At 35.4% G+C, this 21,807-nt stretch overlaps 1 protein-coding gene across 1 annotated transcript in view; it reads left to right on the forward strand.

Moving 5' to 3' along the window:
• Pde11a (phosphodiesterase 11A) overlaps positions 1 to 21,807 on the forward strand; it is a 375,824-nt gene that overhangs the window by 190,152 nt on the left and 163,865 nt on the right. Inside the window, exon 6 of the mRNA XM_005373398.2 lies at positions 4,641 to 4,773. Coding sequence (XP_005373455.1) covers positions 4,641 to 4,773 — 133 coding nt within the window. The remainder of the gene's footprint in view (positions 1 to 4,640; positions 4,774 to 21,807) is intronic.

Genomic DNA, 21,807 nt, shown 5'->3' on the forward strand with positions numbered 1-21,807 from the left:
TAAAGACCATCTATTCTGATTTCCTGTAGCATTTTTACCATGAATAGTGTTGAACTTTATCAAAATCTTTTTCTGTAGCTATTAAGATGATCATGTGGTTTTGTCTTTGACTCTGTGGTTACGGTGTATTGTATTTATTGATTTGTGTATGTTGAACCATCTCTGCATTCCTGGGGTGAATCCCACTTTGTCATGGTGTGTAATCTTCTTGATGATTTGGTACACTCTGTTTGGTAATATTTTATTGAGGATTTTCCCAACTATGTTCATTAGGGAGACTGGCCTGTAGTTCTCTTTTTTGGTTGCATCTTTGTCTGGTTTTGGTATCAGGGTAATACTTGCCTCCAGAAATGAGTTAGGTAAAATTGCTTCCCTTTTAATTTTGTTGAAGAGTTTGAGGAATATTGTTGTTAAATATTCTCTAAATTTCTTGTAAAATTCAGTCATGAATCCATCACGACCTGGGCTTTTCTCTGTTAGTAAGTTTTTAATTACATTTTCAATTTCATTAACTGATATTAGGTTATTCAGAATTTTTATATCTTCTTCATTCAGCTTTGGTAATCCATACATTTCTAGAAATCTGTCCATTTCTTCTGTGTTTTCCATCCTTTTCAAGTAGAGATTTTTGAAGTGGGCATTGATGGTCTTCTGAATTTCCACAAGATCTGTGGTGACTTCACCCTTTTTATTTCTCATTGCATGAATTTGAGTTTTTCTTTCCTTTTTTTGGATAAGGTTGGCTAGGAGTTTATCAAATTTATTATTCTTTCAAAGAACCAACTTTTCGATGCATTAATTCTTTGTATTGTTTTGTTAGTCTGAATTGCATTAACTTCAGCTCTGATCTTTATAATATCCTCCCTTGTATGGGCTTTGGACTTGACTTGCTTTTCTTTTCCTACAAGCTTGAGGTACAGCATTATGTTGTTTATTTGTGCTTGTTCTATTTTCTCAATGTAAGCATTCACCATTATAATTTTCCCTATTAGGACTGCTTTCATTGCATCCTACAGGTTTCAGTAAGTTGTTCTTGCATATTTGTTTGATTGTAGATATTGTTTAATTTCTTCTTTAATTTTATCTGTGACCCATTGGCTGTTCAGGAGGGTGTTATTTAATTTCTATGTGTTTATGGAGTTTTTGAGGTTTCTCTTGCCATTAATTTCCAATGTCACTGCACTATGATCAGATAATATGCATGGGATAACTTCAATCCCTTTGCATTTACTTAAGTATGTTCTATGGGCTAATACACGGTCTATTTTACAACATCCTGTGTGCAGCTGAAAAGAATGTGTATTCTGATATTGTTGGGGGGAGTACTCTATAAATGTCTAGTAAGTCCATTTGTTCACAGGTTTTGTTCAGTTCTGTTACTTCTTTGCTGGTTTTTTATCAAGTTGATCTATTTCATTGTAACAATGGCATGTTAAGTTCTCCTGTTACAATTCAGTTATTGCTTATTTGATTTTTCATGTCTATTAATACTTTTGTCTTATACAGTTAGGTGCTCCCATATTTGGTGCATATGTATTTACGATTGTTATCTCTTCCTCTTTAAGTTTCCCCCTAATAAGTATGTAGTGACCTTCTTTATCTCTTTATCATTCTTTGATTGAAGTTCACATTTTCAGCAAACAGAATATCTATCCCTGCTTTTTTCTGGGTTCTTGTTGCATGTAGAATTGTTTTTTCCATCCATTGACATTCAGCCTATGAGTTTCCTTTTGAGTTAAATATGTTTCTTATATACAGCATATGGTTGGATCTTGTTTCTTGATCATTCTGTCATCCTGTTTCTTTTGATTGGTGAATTGAAACCATTTAAATTGATGGTTATAACTGGTATGTATTAGTTTATCTTTGTCATGTTATTTTCCTGCTCTGGGTCCCTGCTTTTCCCTTCTGTTTAGTTGCTTACCCTGCCTGGTGATTTCTTTCTGATGTTGTTCTTGGAATTGTGGTCATCTTTATCTCCATCTATAATATTTTTCAGTACTCTTTGTAGGGCTGCTTTTGTGGTTATGAATTTCTTCAGTTGTTCTTTGTCATGGAAGTATCTTATTTCTCCATTAATTATGAAAGATAGTTTTGCAGGGTACATCAATCTGGGTTGGAAGTTGTTTTCTTTCAAGACCTGAAATACTTCACTCCATGCTCTTCTTGACTTGAAAGTTTGTATTGAGACACTGGCCATGATTGTAATGGGCTTTCCTTTATAGGCGATTTGTTTCTTTTCTCTAACAGCTTTTTAATATTCTGGCTTGTGCTGAATTTATGGGATCTTGATTATTATATGTCTGGGTGAAGATTTATTTTGGTCATGGCTATTTGGAGTTCTATATGCTTCACTTACTATATGTCTGATTCTGTTCCCGTGCTTGGAAAATTTTCTGCTATTATTTCTGCAAATAAGCTTTTTATGTCATTTATGTTGACTCCTGCTTTTTCATTGTCATCTTTCAGTCTTATATTGCTTATCTTTGCATCATCTTGCAGCTGTTGAGTTGTTGTTTCCTGGTCCCTTGTTATTTTTCAGAGATCCTTCCTTTTGTAATCACTAGCAATGATCCTATCAACAAGATCTGAAAGTCTATCTTCAGTCTCATTCAAGCAGTTTTGCCAGCTTTCAATGGAATTTTTAATTTCCTGGATATCTTTTTGAATCCATTTCATGCATTCTGTTTCTTTCCTGTATTGTTCACTCAAAGTTTCCATCATTTTCCTATGCTCCTCTTTTTTATGTTTTCTCTAGATATGCTAAGCAATCCTTTCATATGGTTGTCATTTCTTTTGTTTACCTGACAAATTATTTCTGATCTGATTTTATCTATAGTCTCATGGATTTGTTTCTTGCCTTCAGTTGCTATCAGTTCAGAAATTCCAGATGTGTGTCCTCCAGTTACCTCTATGTCAATGTGCCCTGGAAATTTTTGTGGGTAGGCTAGAAGTCTGAGATTGCATTTTGCTTCTGTGTCTTGTCATTTTCTATTTCAAAAAATTTTTAATTTTGTTTTCTGTATTGATCTTTGTGAGTTTTTTAAGTAGGTAGCTATATCACTAGTATAAAGGCCTCTCTAGGAAAAGTCTGTTCTTCAGGAATACCTTCTGTGTGTAGGAGGTTCTTTGTTTGTGTCAGTCCCAAGATCCTACCTTCCCAATTAATTAGGTATGGAACTTTGGTATCTGTTTGGCTCAGTCCCCAATCCTTTGATGTTGGGCTGTGATGAGGTTATTACCCCAGAGCTTTCCAGTATTGTTACAGAAGGGAGAATACGTGATTACAATAGATATGACATCTTAGCCAAAGTAGTATAATTAACAATAAAATTAGCATCAAGCATAGTTTAAAAACTGACAAACTGTGTTAACTATTGATTTTGTACTTTAGACCATAGAGCAAAGTCTATAGTTATATAATAGGACTGATCATAAATTAAGAGTTTGTATGAAAAGTGTTTCCCATTGATAGAGTGATTTTCATCTGTGATGGGGAAATTGAGGGAGGATAGTGTATAAAACAAAGATAACTGGAAAGGAGGTAGAAGCAAGGGTGGAGGGCAAAGGATGATCACACAAGGTTTGGGAAACTAGAGAAGAGGGAAAAGAATGAAGGAGTAATTGAGGGATTATCTGAACTCGATCTCTGGGTTTTGGGGGATGAGATTAGTTTTCTGTGGTTAGAGTTTTCCTTAGCCATTTAGAAAAGAGAGAAAAAGAAAAAAGAAGAATAAATTAAGCAAAAAGGAAAAAGAAAAGAAAGTACAATAAAAACAAATAAAACAAGATAAAATTAAATTAAAATTTTAAAAAAATTTTAAAAGGGGGTTGGCCCTGCCCACTTTCTTCTGATCCATGTGTTTTTGTCCCTAAACACAATACTGGTTCACCTAACTTACCACCTGTTGGCTCATATTTTGGACTTTTCTATGCCCCTAGTCTTGCCTGTCCATCGTGTGCTCTCTAGTCGGGGTCCTATTGTGTAGCTGGAGTTCCCCCACTTGCCTGGGCACATTGGTGTAGGGTGAGGCTCCACTCACCTGGATTCCTCTTGAGTGAAATTTTGTAAGTAGGAAATGTGCTTTTGTTTCTCACACTACAAAAATACTCAGATACTAAAACAGTTACTGAAATAATTACTAAGATGTGTCCAGATGTGCACTTTTTCCACATTTAAAGTTTTGCAAGTTCTCAGTCCATGTCCTGTTTCCCTCATTTTTAGGTTTCGTTTTTCATAGTATCCAAACATGTAGTCTGTCTAGTTAAAGGGGCAGGCTAGGGAATTCAGTGGAATTGTATTAAACCACTGTGTTGGTGCTCTAAGATCAGTGTTGGTCACTATGTTATTATCTTCTTTAATGTATTTGCATGCATTGGAGCCTAAAAACAACCTAGGGTTATACTCTCTGAGTCATAGAGAATCTATTATTTCTCTTGATAGATTTCATTATTTTACATTATAAAAATGGTAGGTAAGTCATTTTGAAATAGCTACTGATAATTATTTCACTATTGTTCTGTGACTAATGTCTCCCTTAATGAGTTTGATAATCCTGCAATTAGTATAGTTTTATAGCATTTTATTTCAAACAAACTTACAGTTCTCTTTTTTTACTGCCTGCCCTGTGTTCTGACAGTTTCAAAGAGAGCATGGAGAAATCATCATATTCTGACTGGCTAATAAATAATAGCATTGCCGAGCTAGTTGCTTCAACAGGCCTTCCTGTAAACATCAGTGATGCGTACCAGGACCCACGGTTTGATGCTGAGGTAAGAGGTGTCCTCTGGGTGAAGTCATAGAAGCCAGTTGTCAATGCTGATGGTTTGCTAGTTGAAGCAAAAAGGGACAGCATGCAGGTTCATGATGACCTCTAAAATTACTGGCAGTTCCTCTGCATCCTTCCTCTGTGATCTGGTTTCTGGTATCACCTACTGTTGACTGACAGTTAGAAAACTTCTTGTTTCTACCCTGATTTGTGGTAAAATTATTGTTAGTCTGGCATTTTTATGATTGGTATACTTTATATTAAACTATGACATATTATAAAAATGTACATATAACATAGTTATTTCCCAACAGATGTTATACTAACTGCCATATTTTTTGAAATTGCTTCCATAAAGCAGTAAATCGGTTGATGTTATTGTTTAATGTAAACTATATAGGTACATTGTGCTGATATGCAGAAAATATTGAAAACAGTTTTAAGGTTGATATTATAAGGTAGCATAAAGTATACATGACTTCATATGAGCTAATAAAATGTCTGTATGCAAAGATACACATAACCATATACATACATATATCTACAAATACATAATGTATACTCATATATACATCAAATATATATCTAGATATATAGATCTTATAAAATATGTGTGTATATATAAAACACACATAATACAAAGTTTCCCATTTTAGATTGCTAAGCCGGTCTCTGGAGAGCAACAGGAGTTTTTGATGAAGAAGGGTGAGGAGAAGTGTGTTGCAGGCAAAGCTGAAGGGCGTGGGAGCTGGGGAACTGGATTAGTTCAGTGTGGCTCAAGGGCCACAGGAGATGAGGCTGGCAAGGGAAGCAGGAGTCCAGATCACTAAAAGCCTGTTAAGTTATGTTAAGGGGTTTGAGGGCTTATCGTGAACCATGGGAACCAATAGTTGAGTTTTAAACTGAGGAAGAGGCAGTTATATTTTAGAATGATCACACCGTCTACAGAACACAGGATAGATTAGTGACAATAACAATGGAACATTTAATCTCTGCAACACTGAAAGGTAGGAGTCATCACCTCCGTTTTACAAAAACTGACAGCTGCCTTGTACTGCCTCCTTTGTCCACTGCAAGGACATGATGATATCAGGGAGGCTGAGTTCTAGATCTACTTTATAATTTCAGTCCGGTTATTGTTGTAGATCTTCAAGATTTAAGGAAAATCTTAAATTCCAAAACTCACCACTTCTTGGTAGCTGCCTGATACTTATCTTCCCTAGAATACATTCTCCATTCATTTTCTATTCCTTTCTGGGCATCAGGCACAGATGCTCCCATTTGGAAATGGACTTGTGGGCTGAGTGTATTTCCAGGGTTCCCTGTTAACTATGCTGATCACCGTTTAGCTCCTTTCAGTTCTGAGGCAGTTAAGTCTGAACTTGGAATTACCTTCCTGGGGAAATTCATTGTCCAGAGTGTCTCATTTTCTTCTGGTAAGGAAGAAAACCGCTGTCTGGGTTCTGTGACTGGTACAGTAAAAATGATTTACAGATGTCAATGTTTGTGTCCTTTAACGTTGTGATTGGATTAGATCTGATCTTATGATTTTTTTTTTGCCTTTGCTATGTTTCTACCTTGATCTTGGAATATTGAAGAAAATATTTCTGTAATGTAATTTCATCAAAAATATTCTTAGTAAAATATTCTATTATTAACACCACTAATAATTGGACAAACCAAAAAGATTTGCTATGCAAAAAACTAGTAACTGAAAATTCATTGTTACAAAGTCAACATATTTGGTTAGAGGTTAGCAAACAATAGTCTTTTTCCTCCCCAAATCATAGCATTAAATTTGGCATAAATTATTATTTTACATATTGAACTATAAAGAGAATCAAATTCTAGGGAAGAAAAAAGTTAAATTACACTATTTCTCTTTTTATTGGTTTATAAAACATATGTGAGGATTTAACAGAACATAATATGGTATACATCTGTGTACTTACCACTCAGTTTGAGAAAAAGAAAAGATCATTACTTTTGATTTTTATATTATCTTCCCTAGTCCCATCTCCTTTATTTCTCCCACAGAGGCAAACAATATCCTGAAGTTGAATTTATCATTTTTTTGCTCTTCTAGGTAGTTTCATTAAACATGTTTGAATTCATCCCCAATACATTGTTATTTTTCATGTCTCTAGTCTTTATGTAAAATGAATAATATTGTGTGCATTTTTCTATGGCGTACATTTTTTCTACTCAATATTGTGTGGCTGAGTTGTATAACTTGTAATCCATTCATTTATTTTCATTGTTGTGAAATATTCCATTGTATACGTCTCAGTTTGTTTATAGAAACAAACTGAGATGTCAGTTTGTTTAGACAAACAAACTGAGATACAGATTTAGATTGAGTTTTTTACTGTTATGTTCTTGTGCCTCTGAGTGTTCAAACATAAGATTTTTTCTAGAATGTATTCCTAGGAGAGTGACACACTGAGTCACAAGCTATAAGCATCTTTACTTTTACTAGGGGATGAAAAATTCTTGTACAATCATTTTTCTTTTTTTCTTATGAAAAACAGCAAGCAAACACAATTTATATTCCATAAATACTTGTGCTAGTACAATATAATGGGCTTGAATATGCTATATCATTATATCTACAAGCAGACTTTACTGTAACACTTCCTGATTAGCAATACAACCCCTTTACATTTTCTTGCACACTTGTAGGCATTCTAGTAAGGCAACCTGACCAGATGATCTGTGAAAAGAACAGTTTGTACATTAAAGCAAAAGAAAACAGCTATTTCTGTGGAAAAGGGCATAAAATTTTCATGCTTTGATCTAGTAGTTGAAGCAATGATGTCTGAAGACAGTACATTGTGGTAGGGTAAGCCATGACTATTTCATGAAACCACTTATTTCTTATGATAAAATGAATCACAAACTTAGACGTTCATTATTTTCTGACCCTCTACCCAAATGTTTTCAGTCTGTCACAGAACTAATGCTGGATTTAAAGTGTGCATCTGAAGACACATTATACCATGGCCTTTACATTCTCTTTGCATGGTACTGAAATGCAGAATTACCTTACATTTACCTTTTGATACTAAGAAAAAATTTTTGAAAAGGAATCAATGTTGATTAAGATAGGTTAGAGAGAGAGAGACAGAGACAATTCTTTCTAAATACAGATACTTAGTAGATATATCCTACAAATATATGTATGTTACGTGTCTATTATGTGTTATGTATTTTACTAAGGCAAGCAAACTTATATATCTGCTTAGTCTCCCTTCCTCTTCAAATGTTTTACATCAGTGGACAGGTTTCAGCAGTTTATATTAATAATGGGTGAAACAGACTCTGGACTGAACCCATGGGGCTGTCTCAAGAGACTTGGAGGCTCAGACCTTCTCGCCACAAAGCCTGATGTAAGATGATGTAGATCATAAGATAAAGACAACCACTGCAGATATTTCTTCATTAATGAATTAAATATTTCCTTCAAGATAAAACAAATCATAGTAAAATAAAAATCACCTCTGCCTTTCACCCCACCATAAAAGTGATTCTAAAATCAGCTTAGAGACAGAAAGTCTTCTGGACACTTTTGAATCATCTCTTGACCTGGGTCAAAATAGTACATCGGTCCATATTTTTTCCCAGAAATCATAACTGAATACAGATGGTGCCTGACTTATGATGATTCAGTTCAAGATGTTTTATCTTTACAGTAGTGCAAAGATATAACTTACAGTAGAATATAACTATTCTATTTTTTCATTTTCAGTGCAGCATTCAATAAACTACATGAGATATTCAGCAGTTTATATTTTTAATGCTTGGATCATACTTTTTTAATTAATTAAGTTTATTAGTACTAAATTAATACAATTTAGATATATACAATGATCACATTCATCTCAACACTTTATTATTAAACAAGCTTTGTGCTAGATTTGTGCAACTGTAAGCTAACATAAAGTGTTTGAGCACATTTAAGGTAGGTTATGCTATGTATTTTGTTTGGTAGATTACATGTAATAAATAGGAATTTATACTCTCAATTTATGTGAGTTTATAGAAATATAACCCCATTATAAATTGAAGAGCATCTGTAGTTTTCCATCAGTAGTAGAAAATTAGGAAATAATTTAAAAATTCAGGATTTTGTTGTTGTTGCTGTTATGGTACTGGGGACTATCAGCTGCTCAGGGCCTGGTCAGGGGTAACCTGGGCAATAGAGTTATTACTCCTTTTACATGTATATCTGCAGCCAAAAAAGCTACCTTTTTGTCATTTCTGTTCTACTCCCTAGCTGAACAATCTTGGGCATAGAACTTCATTTGTAACTTGTAAAGTTCTATATAAATATTTGGTAAACCATGCAGAGGTGGTAACCAAATCCTTCCCTATACAGGCCAATAGGATGTAGACCTATGTCATCTCAAGAGTGGCCAGACTTCCAGAGACCAGATTACTAGGCATATTGGGGATAATCAAATTTCAGGAGCTGATTGTACTGTCAAGGCCCAAGCAACCTATAAAACCTCACAACATACAGTGAAAAGCCAATTAATTACAATTAATTACATGTATTTTAAACATGGTCCTGTGCTCTACATTTTAAACTTTCCCTATTAGTTAATGCAATTAACACCAAAATTTTTATGGTTTAATAGATAGAGGTTGAGTTTTTGCTCTTGCTAAATCTAAACGGGTATCCTTGATCAGTGTCACTGGTGTGGGAGGTATTCTCTATTTAATGAATGAAATTATTAAGCAGCAACTTATGGATGACTTGCCTAGTGGACCATCTTGTGGGTTCTTCAGATTGCTGACTGCTGATGCTGATCCCAATACATCCATTTGTGTGTGTGTGTGTGTGTGTGTGTGTGTGTGTGTGTCTTGTATTTTCTTCTCCAATTTGGACACCATGGGAAGCTTGCCAATTTGGGGATTCATGATGCTAGTGGCTACTTTCTCTTAATAAGAGATAAATTACTCTATCATTTTTTGGTTTAGCTGTTCTATCAAAGTACGTAGGTAGTTCTGAAATCTCAGTTTTGCAACTGGTCTTCCTTTTGATAGTAACCACAAAGGGATATCTTTAATGTAATGTAAACCTCACCCCAGGTGCTGTCAGGCACCTGCTGGGGGGGTTATGGGGTGAATAATCATAGTTGTCCACCTGCTGGGTGTTCTCTTTGTGATTGACAAATATTTCATGGTGTTTCCTCCGTGTGGAGAACAGGCAAAGCACAGTGATTATTTGCTTCTGTGTGCCTGTTGGAGTTGAGTGTCCTGAGTGTTACCTGCTGGGCCTGAAGCAAACATAGTTTGAGGTCAGACTCCTTGGCTTATGGATGGAAGATTATGACAAAATGTTTATATAATCATAGAGGCAGACTAAGTTTCTGACCTTTAATTTCTGCTACCATGTGAAAATCACTGTACATTTGCTCTGTTACAAGATTCTATGATCTTTGAGAAAGAGGTAAAAAGGAAAAGATCCACCAACATTGTTGGTTATACTGGCTGAAGAAACTCATTTCATGGTTATCAAGTTAGAGGATTTTGTAGTTTTATCAGTCATTCTCTTTGGGAAAGGGTTGTCTGTGTTTGTTTCTGAAGATATTGATGAAATACTATGCACTTTAATTTTCAGTTGCTGCATAACAAATCACAACAAACTCAGCAGCTAAGACATCTCTCACATATTAGCTCAGTTTCTGTAGGTTCGGAAGTCTGGGCATGGCACAAGAGGGTTATTTTCTCAGTGTCTCAAGGCTTAAATAAAAGTGTTGGTCAGGTGGCTTCCATTTAGAACTTGGTGTTCTGTTTGAAATGCAGTCGGGTTATTGGCAAAACTGAGTCTTTGCAATTGGAGACTGAGGTCCCCCTTTACTTACTGGCTGTTGGCCAGGGATCTCCTTTGCTCTTAGAGATTGCCCTCATGTCCTACCATGTGGCCCTCTCACATATAGTAGGTCACTTCCTGAAAGCCAATGAGGGACTCTCACTCCAAAGGACTATAAGTGAAGCTTACATAATATTAACAGTGATTTACACAACCTCAGGGGTGATTCTCCCATCATGTCTGTCATTTAATCCAGAAAGTGGCCATCCTACCATATTTACACTTCTTGTGTACATTCAAGGAGAGAAGTTTATGCAAATTGTATATGAAATTGGGCAGGAGGGGTTGTGACAGTTTAGAATCTTAGAGGTAATCTTAGAATTCTGCTTATAACATCATAACAAAGAATAAAATTGAGTCCAGACAGAATATTTCTACCTTATGAAACAATCTATACATTATGAAAAGAGTGTCCATGAGAAAAAGTCACAAAGAAGTATGTTTAAAATTATGTACAGACTAATTCCTGTGGGTATATTTAAGTATATGTGCACATATTTTTCTAGTAGGTATTTTATATTCAAAGAGAGCTTACAATCTTATTTTTTCAAGTGTATTTCCCTTTGTCTTTTAAGCAACTCAGTTCTTCTTGGTGCTTATACCAGAAATTTTATGTACAAGCATGTTTTCTCTTTTCTCTCATGTTGCCTGACTAATTCACTCTACCTGTGGGATTTATCCAGAATCTGATCACTTCTCACCACTCAACTGCTTTGGATTTTATTACTTTGCCTTTATTATATGTTCATATCATTTTTGTAATCATGCAAAAAATGGATATTCTATGGGTATTCTCAAAATATTAGGCCTTTACAACTGGTGCAAGATTATAGTTTACTAGGGTATTGTGAGTTCATTGGAAATTATAAAAGATTACTCAAAACCTAGATTGAAATAATGAAGCATCTAAGTAAATCAGCTTGTCTTGCTGTATCTTTGGATAACTTGGATGGGTCCTTTTCTACTGCCTTTGCCAGTATGGAGTATTTCTTGGATTTTATTCTAAGAACTTTGACATTATCCTAACAGCATGAACAGAAACTGCATCTACAAATGATCTGCTCTTGGGTCAAGTGGTTTTCAGGAGCACATACTCCATTTACAAGTACCTTCATCAGAAAGAAACCAGTATTGTGACCCTATTTTTGGTTAGCATTGTCCTTGTAAAGGCAACTCCCTGTAGTTAGTTGCACTCTGGTACATCATCTGTGAAACTTTCTGTCCTCTTTTCATGTTAGAGTCAAAAGAACATGTTGAAACAAGTACACTAACTTGAAAAATCAATTATTTAGTCAATCTAATGTATTCTATTTCTTAATTTAGTATTTACTTGCAATTGTATGGTTATGGAGAAATTTTTCAGAGCCCACCACAGGCAGGATTTGTTTTCTACCTACACTAGGATGAATACTTAGACTAAACATTTAAACAGGAAAGGGAAGAAAATAACTAGAAAGTAGGAGAGGCCTTGGGTGTGGAAGGTAAGGTGATCCAGCTGTTTGTTGTTGATTCAGTAGAGCTGAAAAGCATCATCACCCAGATTTCCTCTACCATGATGCCCGTGCCCAGTTACACACTTAGCACCAAAGTGCATGACCTTGGCCTGACGCTGTTTTCCACCCCATGTAGTTCTTTCCTGTAAAGTTCTCTCTTTGATATTTTTTAAGCCTTTTATGAACAACTCAGTATTACTTACTCTGTCATATAGCACTTAAGGATAATAAGGCCCCAACCATTGAGATCCTGTGACTTAGACCATCAGAGCCCATTGTGTCTGTCAGATCTTCATAGCAGAGCACTCCTGCAATCTGGGATGCTGAATGCCTGGCCTGGCAGGACAGTTCATTTCCTATTCTCTGTAACATCTGTCTTATCAGTCCTGCTTTTGTTACAAGGAGAAATGTGCAAAATTGAAACCATTAACAGTTAAAGCTCTATGAATCTTCTAAAATGCATCCGCTACTGGTACTTTCTTAATAATTGACACTGCAAGTCAGTATGAGACACTTTCCTAAGAGCAGGGCTTACTCAAAACACTGGATGGTGAACATAGAAACTCTAGATGACCAGAAAGGCTGGGAAGGTTAATAGGAAGAGAATTAGTAAAACATGATCAAATATAAAATGAGGTAGCTATATGTAGTGGAGACAAATATGGGTTTAATGGTGCAGACTGCTACACAGGCACCAAGGCAGGATTTTTGTTTTGTTTTAATTATTTTATTTTGGGCCAAGAATTTAAGGAATCATTTGTAGGCAATGATATAGAAGTAATTAAGACTGATTCTATATGCAGGATGGGCAAAAATAATATTCTCTCTCATTTCACATGGAAATCAAAGATCTAACTTTGAACACTGAGTCCTCATCTGATCCTAGTTGCTAATTCCCTTTGGGAATAGTTTTGGAATATGTTATTGTTAAAGCAATAATTATTTGTATGGAAAAGAAACAAAATGCATATTATGAGTAGTATTACGTTATCACTGATTCATTTTATATTTCCTTTGACTACTTGTGAGAGGCTGGAAAATATGACAAGATGTTTAGATGGCTCTAAGAGTTAAACCCTCTTTAATTAGATCTAACCAGAAAGACCACAAGAGAACAGACACTAAGCAAAATTTTTAAGTAGATACATTTTTAGTTGGATAGGATTAGGCACTCCAGATAATATTTTAACTGTAACCTCCTAGAAAGGCCACTTTATTTCACATAATCCAACTTTTGGGACTCTACTGGTGTGGATTTTATACCAGGAATAATTGAACAGGGACCTTGTAGAACAATGGGGCAGGTTTCTTTGACAGGTAGTTCTTTCAGTGTTAATAAGACTTACATCTGTAAAAGACTTAGCAAAATTTAAAACACTTTCACATATATACTCTCATTAAACAACTTATAAAACAATAAAAAACACAAAGAAGAAAAGGCTAAATTGGTTCTAATGTAAAAGTCTGGAGATAAACAACGTTATCATTTTGGTTTGCAGAAGACAAAATATAGAGGATAAAACTGAAGCATTGAGAGTTTGCGTAACTTAGTCACTTGGTTGAGGTCACACAGCATATAGATAGATAGATAGATAGATAGATAGATAGATAGATAGATAGGTAGACACATATGAGTTCCATTGGCTGATGTGATCTGGACACTTGGGATTATCTAATTGTGTTATTTAGCTTTCCAGTACTATGACAAAATACCTGAGGCATTTAAAAGGAGCAAAGTTCTATTTTAGCTCTTTCAGTGCATGCTTGCTTGGCCTTGTTGCTTTGGGCTTGCAGTGGCAGAGTACATCATGGCAAGAGCATGTGGTGGAGGAGGCCTGTTTACAGAGAGAGCAAGAAAGAGTGAGAATGTATCCCCTTCAGGGCACACTCTCAATAACTTCATTGGGCCCTGCCTCCGAAAGGTTCCATCACCATCTGGGACAAGTCTCCAACACATGGGCCTTTGGGAGACTCTGATCCCGACTCTAGCACTAATTAGCGTAGAGGATTCTTTCCTTCACAAGTCTTTATTCCTTTTTCTCCCAGTCTGAGACTTACTTGCTAGAGGTCTTGAGCTTCTATGGTGACCTTCATTCCCGTTCTTCTTTTCCTTCAGGCCCTCTGGGCTCCCAGACTTTGCCATTTGATATGGTCAAATCAGCTAACCTGGACTTGTGCAACTTTTCAGAAACAACAGCTATCAATAGCTTAATGATCTTAAAACAAAAACTTCACTCTCATCACATTCTGCCTTCCTCCCTTTTCACGTCCTCCACTTTGTTGAACTCATCAGGTGTGCTGATAACCTCCTCCACCACCTCTTCCCTGTTCTCATAGTCAGTGAGAACAATTTAAAGACACTCTCAGCCTTTTCTGTTACCTCATCTCCTCTTCTGTGTTCTGCAGATACAAGACTGTAGCCCTAGGTCGATGCAGCTCAGCTTTTTCACTGTGGCTCTCCTCTGCTCCAGGACTCACCGGCTGACTTTTATTCTTGATCTCATTCCTTCTTCTCTCAACCATGTTTGCCTTAAATTATCCTACTGTGTTGTTAAATTCAGTGACCTACTTTCAGTCCTTGTCCTTTTTGACTACTCTATATCACTTGACACTGTTGTTCCTCCTAACCATTTTGGAAATAACTTTTTCCTTGTGTACAAGTAATTTGTATTAATTATTTAAAATTTAGAAAGTTAAAACAATTTTAAAACTCCCAAAGGAAAGTAATTCAAAGGAAACTTGTAGTTACAATCTTTCCAGGGTTATTCTATGTAGACAATATATATTTGCATAGCCACACACTCTCTATTATTGCTGAATATATATATTTATATTGTGTATATTATGCATAATATATATTATGTATATTATATCAGTTAACATTCTTCCATAGCATGGTTTTAAATAGATGTATAATATTCCATCATGTGGATGTGCTATGATTTATTTAACCAACTCTTTCCAATTGAATATCAGATTACAGTACTGTACATAACTTGTTCTGCAAATGTTCCACAAGATGAGCAAACACTTCTAATAAATTTTAACTTAATAAATGAGCGATGTCTTGCAGTATGAGTAGTATGTGATGTCGAGTGTCACATAATCACAACAAAGCCAGTGGTTCTCTGTCCCTCGCTGAGGAATTGTGGATCACCACCTCCCAACACCAAGAGGTTATGAAGGAGATCTCATCAGCAGAGGAAGAGGAGAAAAGGCAGAGGAATCCCTCACATCACATGAAATTAGAGAGATGTACAAAATTTTATAGAAAAATACCACTTAAAGCTGTAACAGTGCAAGTGATGAATCTGTTTAACAACAATGCAATGTCATGTTTCTGTGAAATCCTTAAAAGCAGGCAAAAGTCAAGTGTCACTGAATAGTTTCCTTGTTAAAGTTAAACAAAAAGAAAAAGATTCCATTGGACCGATAGATGCCAGTGCTTCTGTTAGTGACCGTGAAAGTCATGCTGCACAATGACCCTCCTCTCTCTTGTCTCCCTCATACCAGTCATGCAGGTTTTCATTAAGTGCAGGTTAATTTACTGTTTACATTTATGTTTCTTTTCTTATTTTGTACAGTACTACACTACTTTGATCATTTTTCTCTGAATATATTTGGGTTGTGGAACCAATCATCTGAGCTTCTATTATTTCTTATGGAGAAATTTGCTTTGATATACAAGCAAATTTTGAATTTGCTTTGGATTCCAAGCATATTTCTGGAATGAATCATGTTCATGAACACATGTTTTACTGAGTTTCTAGGATATTGCTATGGTAAACAATGCTGTGGTTCACAGGGTTGTATGTAAATTTTTGTGCCTAGTTTCAATAATTACTATAGAATAAATTCCTATATGTACAGTTGAGAAGTTTAAGGGTTTTTATACTTTCTATGGTCTGGATTCACATCAATAAATTAGTTCACAGAAAAGTTGCAGCAATATATTCACATACAGGGGATGCAATAAAACCTCTTGGGGTCCTGAGCATTAGAGTTCTTTCCCATCCATGTTACTGACACCCCTTTCTTCTTTTAGCCATAGATATTATGTCTTGCAAAGTTCAATTCTATATCTTTTTGTTGAACAAATATTCCCATGGTAATTGTACCCACATAAAACCTCTTTCTCCTCTCTTACCATCTCATTTGTAATGGGTGTCAATTTGAACACAATGTTGTTTTCCTCAGATTTCCTGTGTTCCCTACCTCAAGGAGCTTTATGACATGTTATCCTCCAGAGGGAAGGGAGAGCTCATAATTACAGAAAAAAATTATTTTGAGGAACTATAATGCTTTGAAAATGATAGATAAGCACAACTGTCTTTACTTTCACTGGCAAACAGCCTAAGGTTTGTTTTCTCACCACCAAGCTCTGGTGCTTTCTCACCAAATGTTCCGTTTTTTCTTATCCACTGTGAACTCTTCCTTTCACTGGCTCAGATTTATAGAAGTGTTTATATAGGGGCTACAGTCATCCCAGAGTTGGCAGAGACATCTGTAACTATTGCTCAGTGCTGGCTCAGACTGCCGTTGTCTATACGACAGTATATGACCTTCCCTTGGCAAAATAAACAGGCCCAGTCATTCTGGTGAAGCTGTGGCTAGCCCAAGCCTGTGGGTCGTACTTCTGTAACTTCTCTAAAACTGACTTCCCCTTCTTCCCTCTTACTGCCATTGCCTTAGTTCAGATTTTATCCCTAAAATCTGAGGGGAAGAAGGAGAAAACCACTATGTTCTTTTGGAAGATAACTTTGATGGATGTGTTTGTTATTGTCTGAACTCCTTTGAGCCGGTGTCTCTCAGTCAGGGCAGTTAATCTCTCCAAGTCTCATCTGATAAGGGAGAATGATCGCAGGACCGACTTCATAAAGTTATTTTTAAAACTATATAAAATAATGCATGTAAAAGTGCTGAATAAGGTACCTGACACATAGTAAATATCCAGTAAATGTTAGCTTATCATCATTGTCATCTTTGAAGACCCATTTTAATGGGCCTAAGGTGTTCCTGATTTCTCTAAAAAGAGTCAGTTTATAACTTTTTTTAAAAATGTGTTTTGAACATTCTCTACTTGGACACTTATATTATCTTTATTTCTGTATTGACTAGACAGTGAGGTCCTCAAGGGTAATGACTGTTTGAATTCATTTTTGTACCAACATCCAGCAATGCCCATAGGAAAGTATAACACATATTTATTGTAATAGTGCCCTGGATGAATTATTTATGCCCATGATTTTATTTTTGGTTTCATGTTTGTTTGTACCTGGAATTCTTAATAATCGGTATAATTAACTCTATTACACTAAAAAATAAAAACCACATCACATGTTTAAAAGACACAAGAATTAAAGAGTACCTTGACCTAATGATATAGAAAATGATGGAGACCACTGCAAAGCGGCGCTGAGCAGGATGTAATATTAACCAACTGGCTTTCTGTGTTTACTTGCGAGTTGTCTGAAGCTTAGGCACCTTGTCTGAAGATGGGCAGTGGACTCACAATAAATAAACCTCTGTGAGTCACTGGTCACCGCTGAGGCCTGTATTGGCCTGTGAAGCTGTGACACTTCAAAGGACAAGATAAGGCCACAGCTGAGGACATTTGGCTCCAATCCTAATTAACTGCAAGGAGACTGCAGCTGCAGGCTCCACACTCCTGCAATAAATGCCAGCCTAAAGATAAGGTAGTTCTCCTGACTGATATAATTTACTACTTGGGAAAATTTTCCCAAGGTCATGCTAGATTCCTGCATCTTCTTGAGTATCCTCCTCCTGCTTGAAAACCAAATAAATACAGGGTGCCCAGAGAAGTCTTTGTCTAAACTTAGAGAATAGCAAAGCTATAAGAGAGTGAGACCCTCCTGGGGCCCTGAAACCATTTCTATTGTCTCATTTATTTAAGCCTTTGCCATCCACTCTCTTGGAGATTGCGAGCCTGATCAACCCACAATAACTAAGGGTTATTTAACCCCATAAGAAAATCCAAAACATTGTACAGATAATATATTAAAATTAATAATTGAATGTAACAAGATATATAACTATATATAATATATGATATCATATATATAAATATATATATAATATCCATGTACCAATTATACTTAGCTCTCTATATGTAGGGGTTCTATATCTAGAAACAATGACAGATTAAAAATGTAAAAATATTCCATCTGTATTAAATATGTACAGACATTTTTTCCTGTCAGTATTTTTTAAACAATGCAGTATAATAACTATTTAATAGCACTTGTGGTCTATTAGTTTTTTGTTTTTTGTTTTTGTTTTTTGTTTTTTCTCTGGTACCGGGAACTGAACTCACGACCTTGCGCTTGCCAGGCAGGCGCTTTGCCACTGAGCTAAATCCCCAGCCCCACTTGTGGTCTATTAGGTATTATAAATAATCTTGACATGATATCTTGGAGAATGTGTGTAGGTTATATGTAGATGTGGTGCCATTTTATGTAAAGGACTTGAGCTTCCAAGGGAAGCTGAAATTAACCCCCAAGAGGGACCGAGGAAAAACTAACTGTACAAGCCTAAGAAAATGAAATCAGAATACCATTTACAATAATGCAGACTCTTAAATCATGAGGTATGAAAGTAACAAATTATATGTAAGACTGTACATATAAAATTGTAAAACTTATCTGAAATTTTAAAAGCTCTAAATAAATTGAAAAATGTTTATGGATTGAAAGACAGCTTTGTAAACATACCAATTCTTCCCAAATTGATAATTTTGTATGTACAATCCACACAAAAATACCAACGATGTATGTGTACATGTATAAATTGCAAGATGATTCTAAAATGTGAAAATGCCAAATCTTGAAGGAGGACAAAATTAAGGGTTTACACTGCCAGATACCAAAGCTTATTATAAAACTATGCTATTTAAGGCAATATGCTTCTGGAATAGAAATAGATACCCAGGTTTACGGAAGAGAATAGAGAGTCAAGAAACAAATCCAACATACATGGGCACTGGCTAATGAAAAACTGGGTACTGCAAGGTTGTGTGAGAGAGATTTTTTTTCCCCTTTAAAATGATGCTGGCTTAGCATGCCGATGCCCTCTTGCATTCTGATTCTACAGGCAGCTGTTGTAAGCCTACCTTGTAAATTCATTTATTTTTATGGACTATATTAAATCCATTTCTCTAGGGAACCAAACCTGATACAGATTTCATAGAATTTATTATTCAATGGAGAAAGGCATTTTAATTTAATTATGTAAATTAAGTGGGTTGAAGTGAGGGACAAAGGCCCATAGATATTCAAACTCATTGCAGAACAGTGCAATGGTCCCAGGTACTGAGAACCTATTGAATAAATGGGCGTTTTGCTAAGTTTAAAAAAATGATGCTGGTTCATTTATTTATTTATTTGTATTTTGCTTTTGTTTGTTTTTTTTATGTTTTTGAGACAGTCTCACTATGTAGTTCAGGCTGGCCTTGAACTCACTTTGTAGCCCAGGCTGGTCTCAAACTCACAATGATCCTCCTGCCTCAGCCTCCAGAGTGCTGGGATTACAGGCATGAGCCACCATGCCCAGATTGCTGGCTTATTTCAAAGGAAGAGTCTTGGCTCTGTTCCCATTGTGCACAAAACTCATTTTCAGTGGGAAGATAAATTTAAATGTTAAAGTTAGCATGATAAATATTCTAGAAAGAGAACAGAAGAATATATCCATGAGCTAGGAATTGGGAAAGATTTCCTGAATAAGACCAAAAAAGAAAAAAAAGTATTAACCATAGATTAAAAGAGTATGATATTTGGCTATGTGCGACCTCTAAATCAAAGGTGAAAGAGAGAGGGTACAAAAGCAAGCCGTGGAATGGGAAAGGTAATTATAATACATATGTGATGTATCAGAACTACAGTGAATGCTTAAATTTTAAAAAATTACAGTAAAGATATATAGACATAAATCCCTTTCAAAACATTCCTCCTCACTTCAAACACTCGTATTTCATCATTCTCACCACTTTCCGAAGCAGTTTTGGAAGTCCTATTTTGTGTCTTTTTGAGGTGTGATTTTTAAAAAAATACAAAGATAACAGTATGTGGTGTAGTAACCATTGTTAATTCCTATCATTTTGTTTTGAGGTCATGTATCATTTTTGTTGCTTCTGTGTTGTTTTTGTTTTTGTCTTCATTGTTATTTTTTTGTTAGTTTTTTCTCTTTAAAATAAAAAAAGAAAGCCTTGTTATTAAAAAAAACAACAACAGCAAAACAAAAACAAACAAACAAAAAAAAACAGTAAATGCTGCTGTCCAGTGGCATCTCATGGAAAGCAGGCTCATAAAAAAATTATGGTATGTCTTCATCTACCTTATTCACCAGATCAGGCCTGTACAACTTCTGGCTCCTCCCCAAAGTGAAAATGACCATGGAAGGTAAGTATTTTGAATTGATTCAGGACATCAAGGCAACCATCATAGTGCAACTGTAGACACAAAAAAGGACTTTCAGAACTGCTTCAGAAAGTGCCAAGAACATTGGGATAAGTGCGGCTGATGTGAGGAGGAATATTTAGAAGGAGAATAATGGCAATGTGTCTTTTATGGTAATAATTTTTAAAATTTTAAATATTCACTACATCTTTTGATCATACCTACTATACCTAACATTAATTCATATAGACATGTATCAAATAGGTGCAAGAATATTCATAATTACAATATTTGTGATTACTCTAAATTGAAAACAATTCAATGCCCCTTAAGAATAGAATTAATTAGCAATATTCTATTCATGTAGTAGAATGTGATGCCATGATGTAAATAACCAAAATGAATACATATTGAAACAGAATATTATGCAAAAGAAGCCTGATACAGCAGAATACACATTCAGTGATTTATTTTATCTAAAAGTGTGTGTGTGTGTGTGTGTGTGTGTGTGTGTGTGTGTGTGGTACTGGGATTGAACCCAGTACCTTCACACTTAACTGCATCCCCAGCTCTTTCTATTACTTTTTATTTTATGATAGCGTCTTGCTAAGTCACTAGTACACAAGCTGCGCTTGAACTTGTGATTCTGCTGCCTCAACCTCCCAGAATGCTAGGATTGCAAGCATGTGAAACCACACACGGCTCATTTTCTATAAAGTTTAAAACAAACAATTTATGGTGTCAAAAGGTAGATGTGGGTTTTCTTTTCAGAGAAGGGAAAGGTCATGACAGTGGCTTTTGAGGTGGTGATAATGTTTCCTGATTTCACTGGTATATTCACTTTGTGAAAATCTATCAAACTGTGTACTTAAGAATTTTGTACCTTTCTCTATGCATGTTAATCTTAAAAATATTATTTAAAAAGATAAACTAGCATATTGATAAGTCATCTGGAAAATTAATTCTCAAAAAGGGAAACCAATGAGAAAGATATCAGATATAAAATTTAGGTTTGTAAATTAACTTTCTAATTCCAAATTTTTAAAATGTATGGCTTACACATTGAATGTTTAAAAATATTTATCTCAACAACCCTGAGCAAAACCTTGATGTCTTATTTTTTCTCCTGTAGTAGTAGGATGACAGGTTGACCTTTCTCACTGCAAGTCACTGTCATATTAACTCACAAAGACACCTTTGATCTTAGCCACTGCCCTTTAGCAATTCAGATATGGACCATTACTTTTAATATAAGT

This window comes from Chinchilla lanigera, unplaced genomic scaffold (genome assembly GCF_000276665.1).
Source record: "Chinchilla lanigera isolate Chin_1 unplaced genomic scaffold, ChiLan1.0 scaffold00002, whole genome shotgun sequence".
Taxonomy (NCBI): Eukaryota; Metazoa; Chordata; class Mammalia; order Rodentia; family Chinchillidae; genus Chinchilla; species Chinchilla lanigera.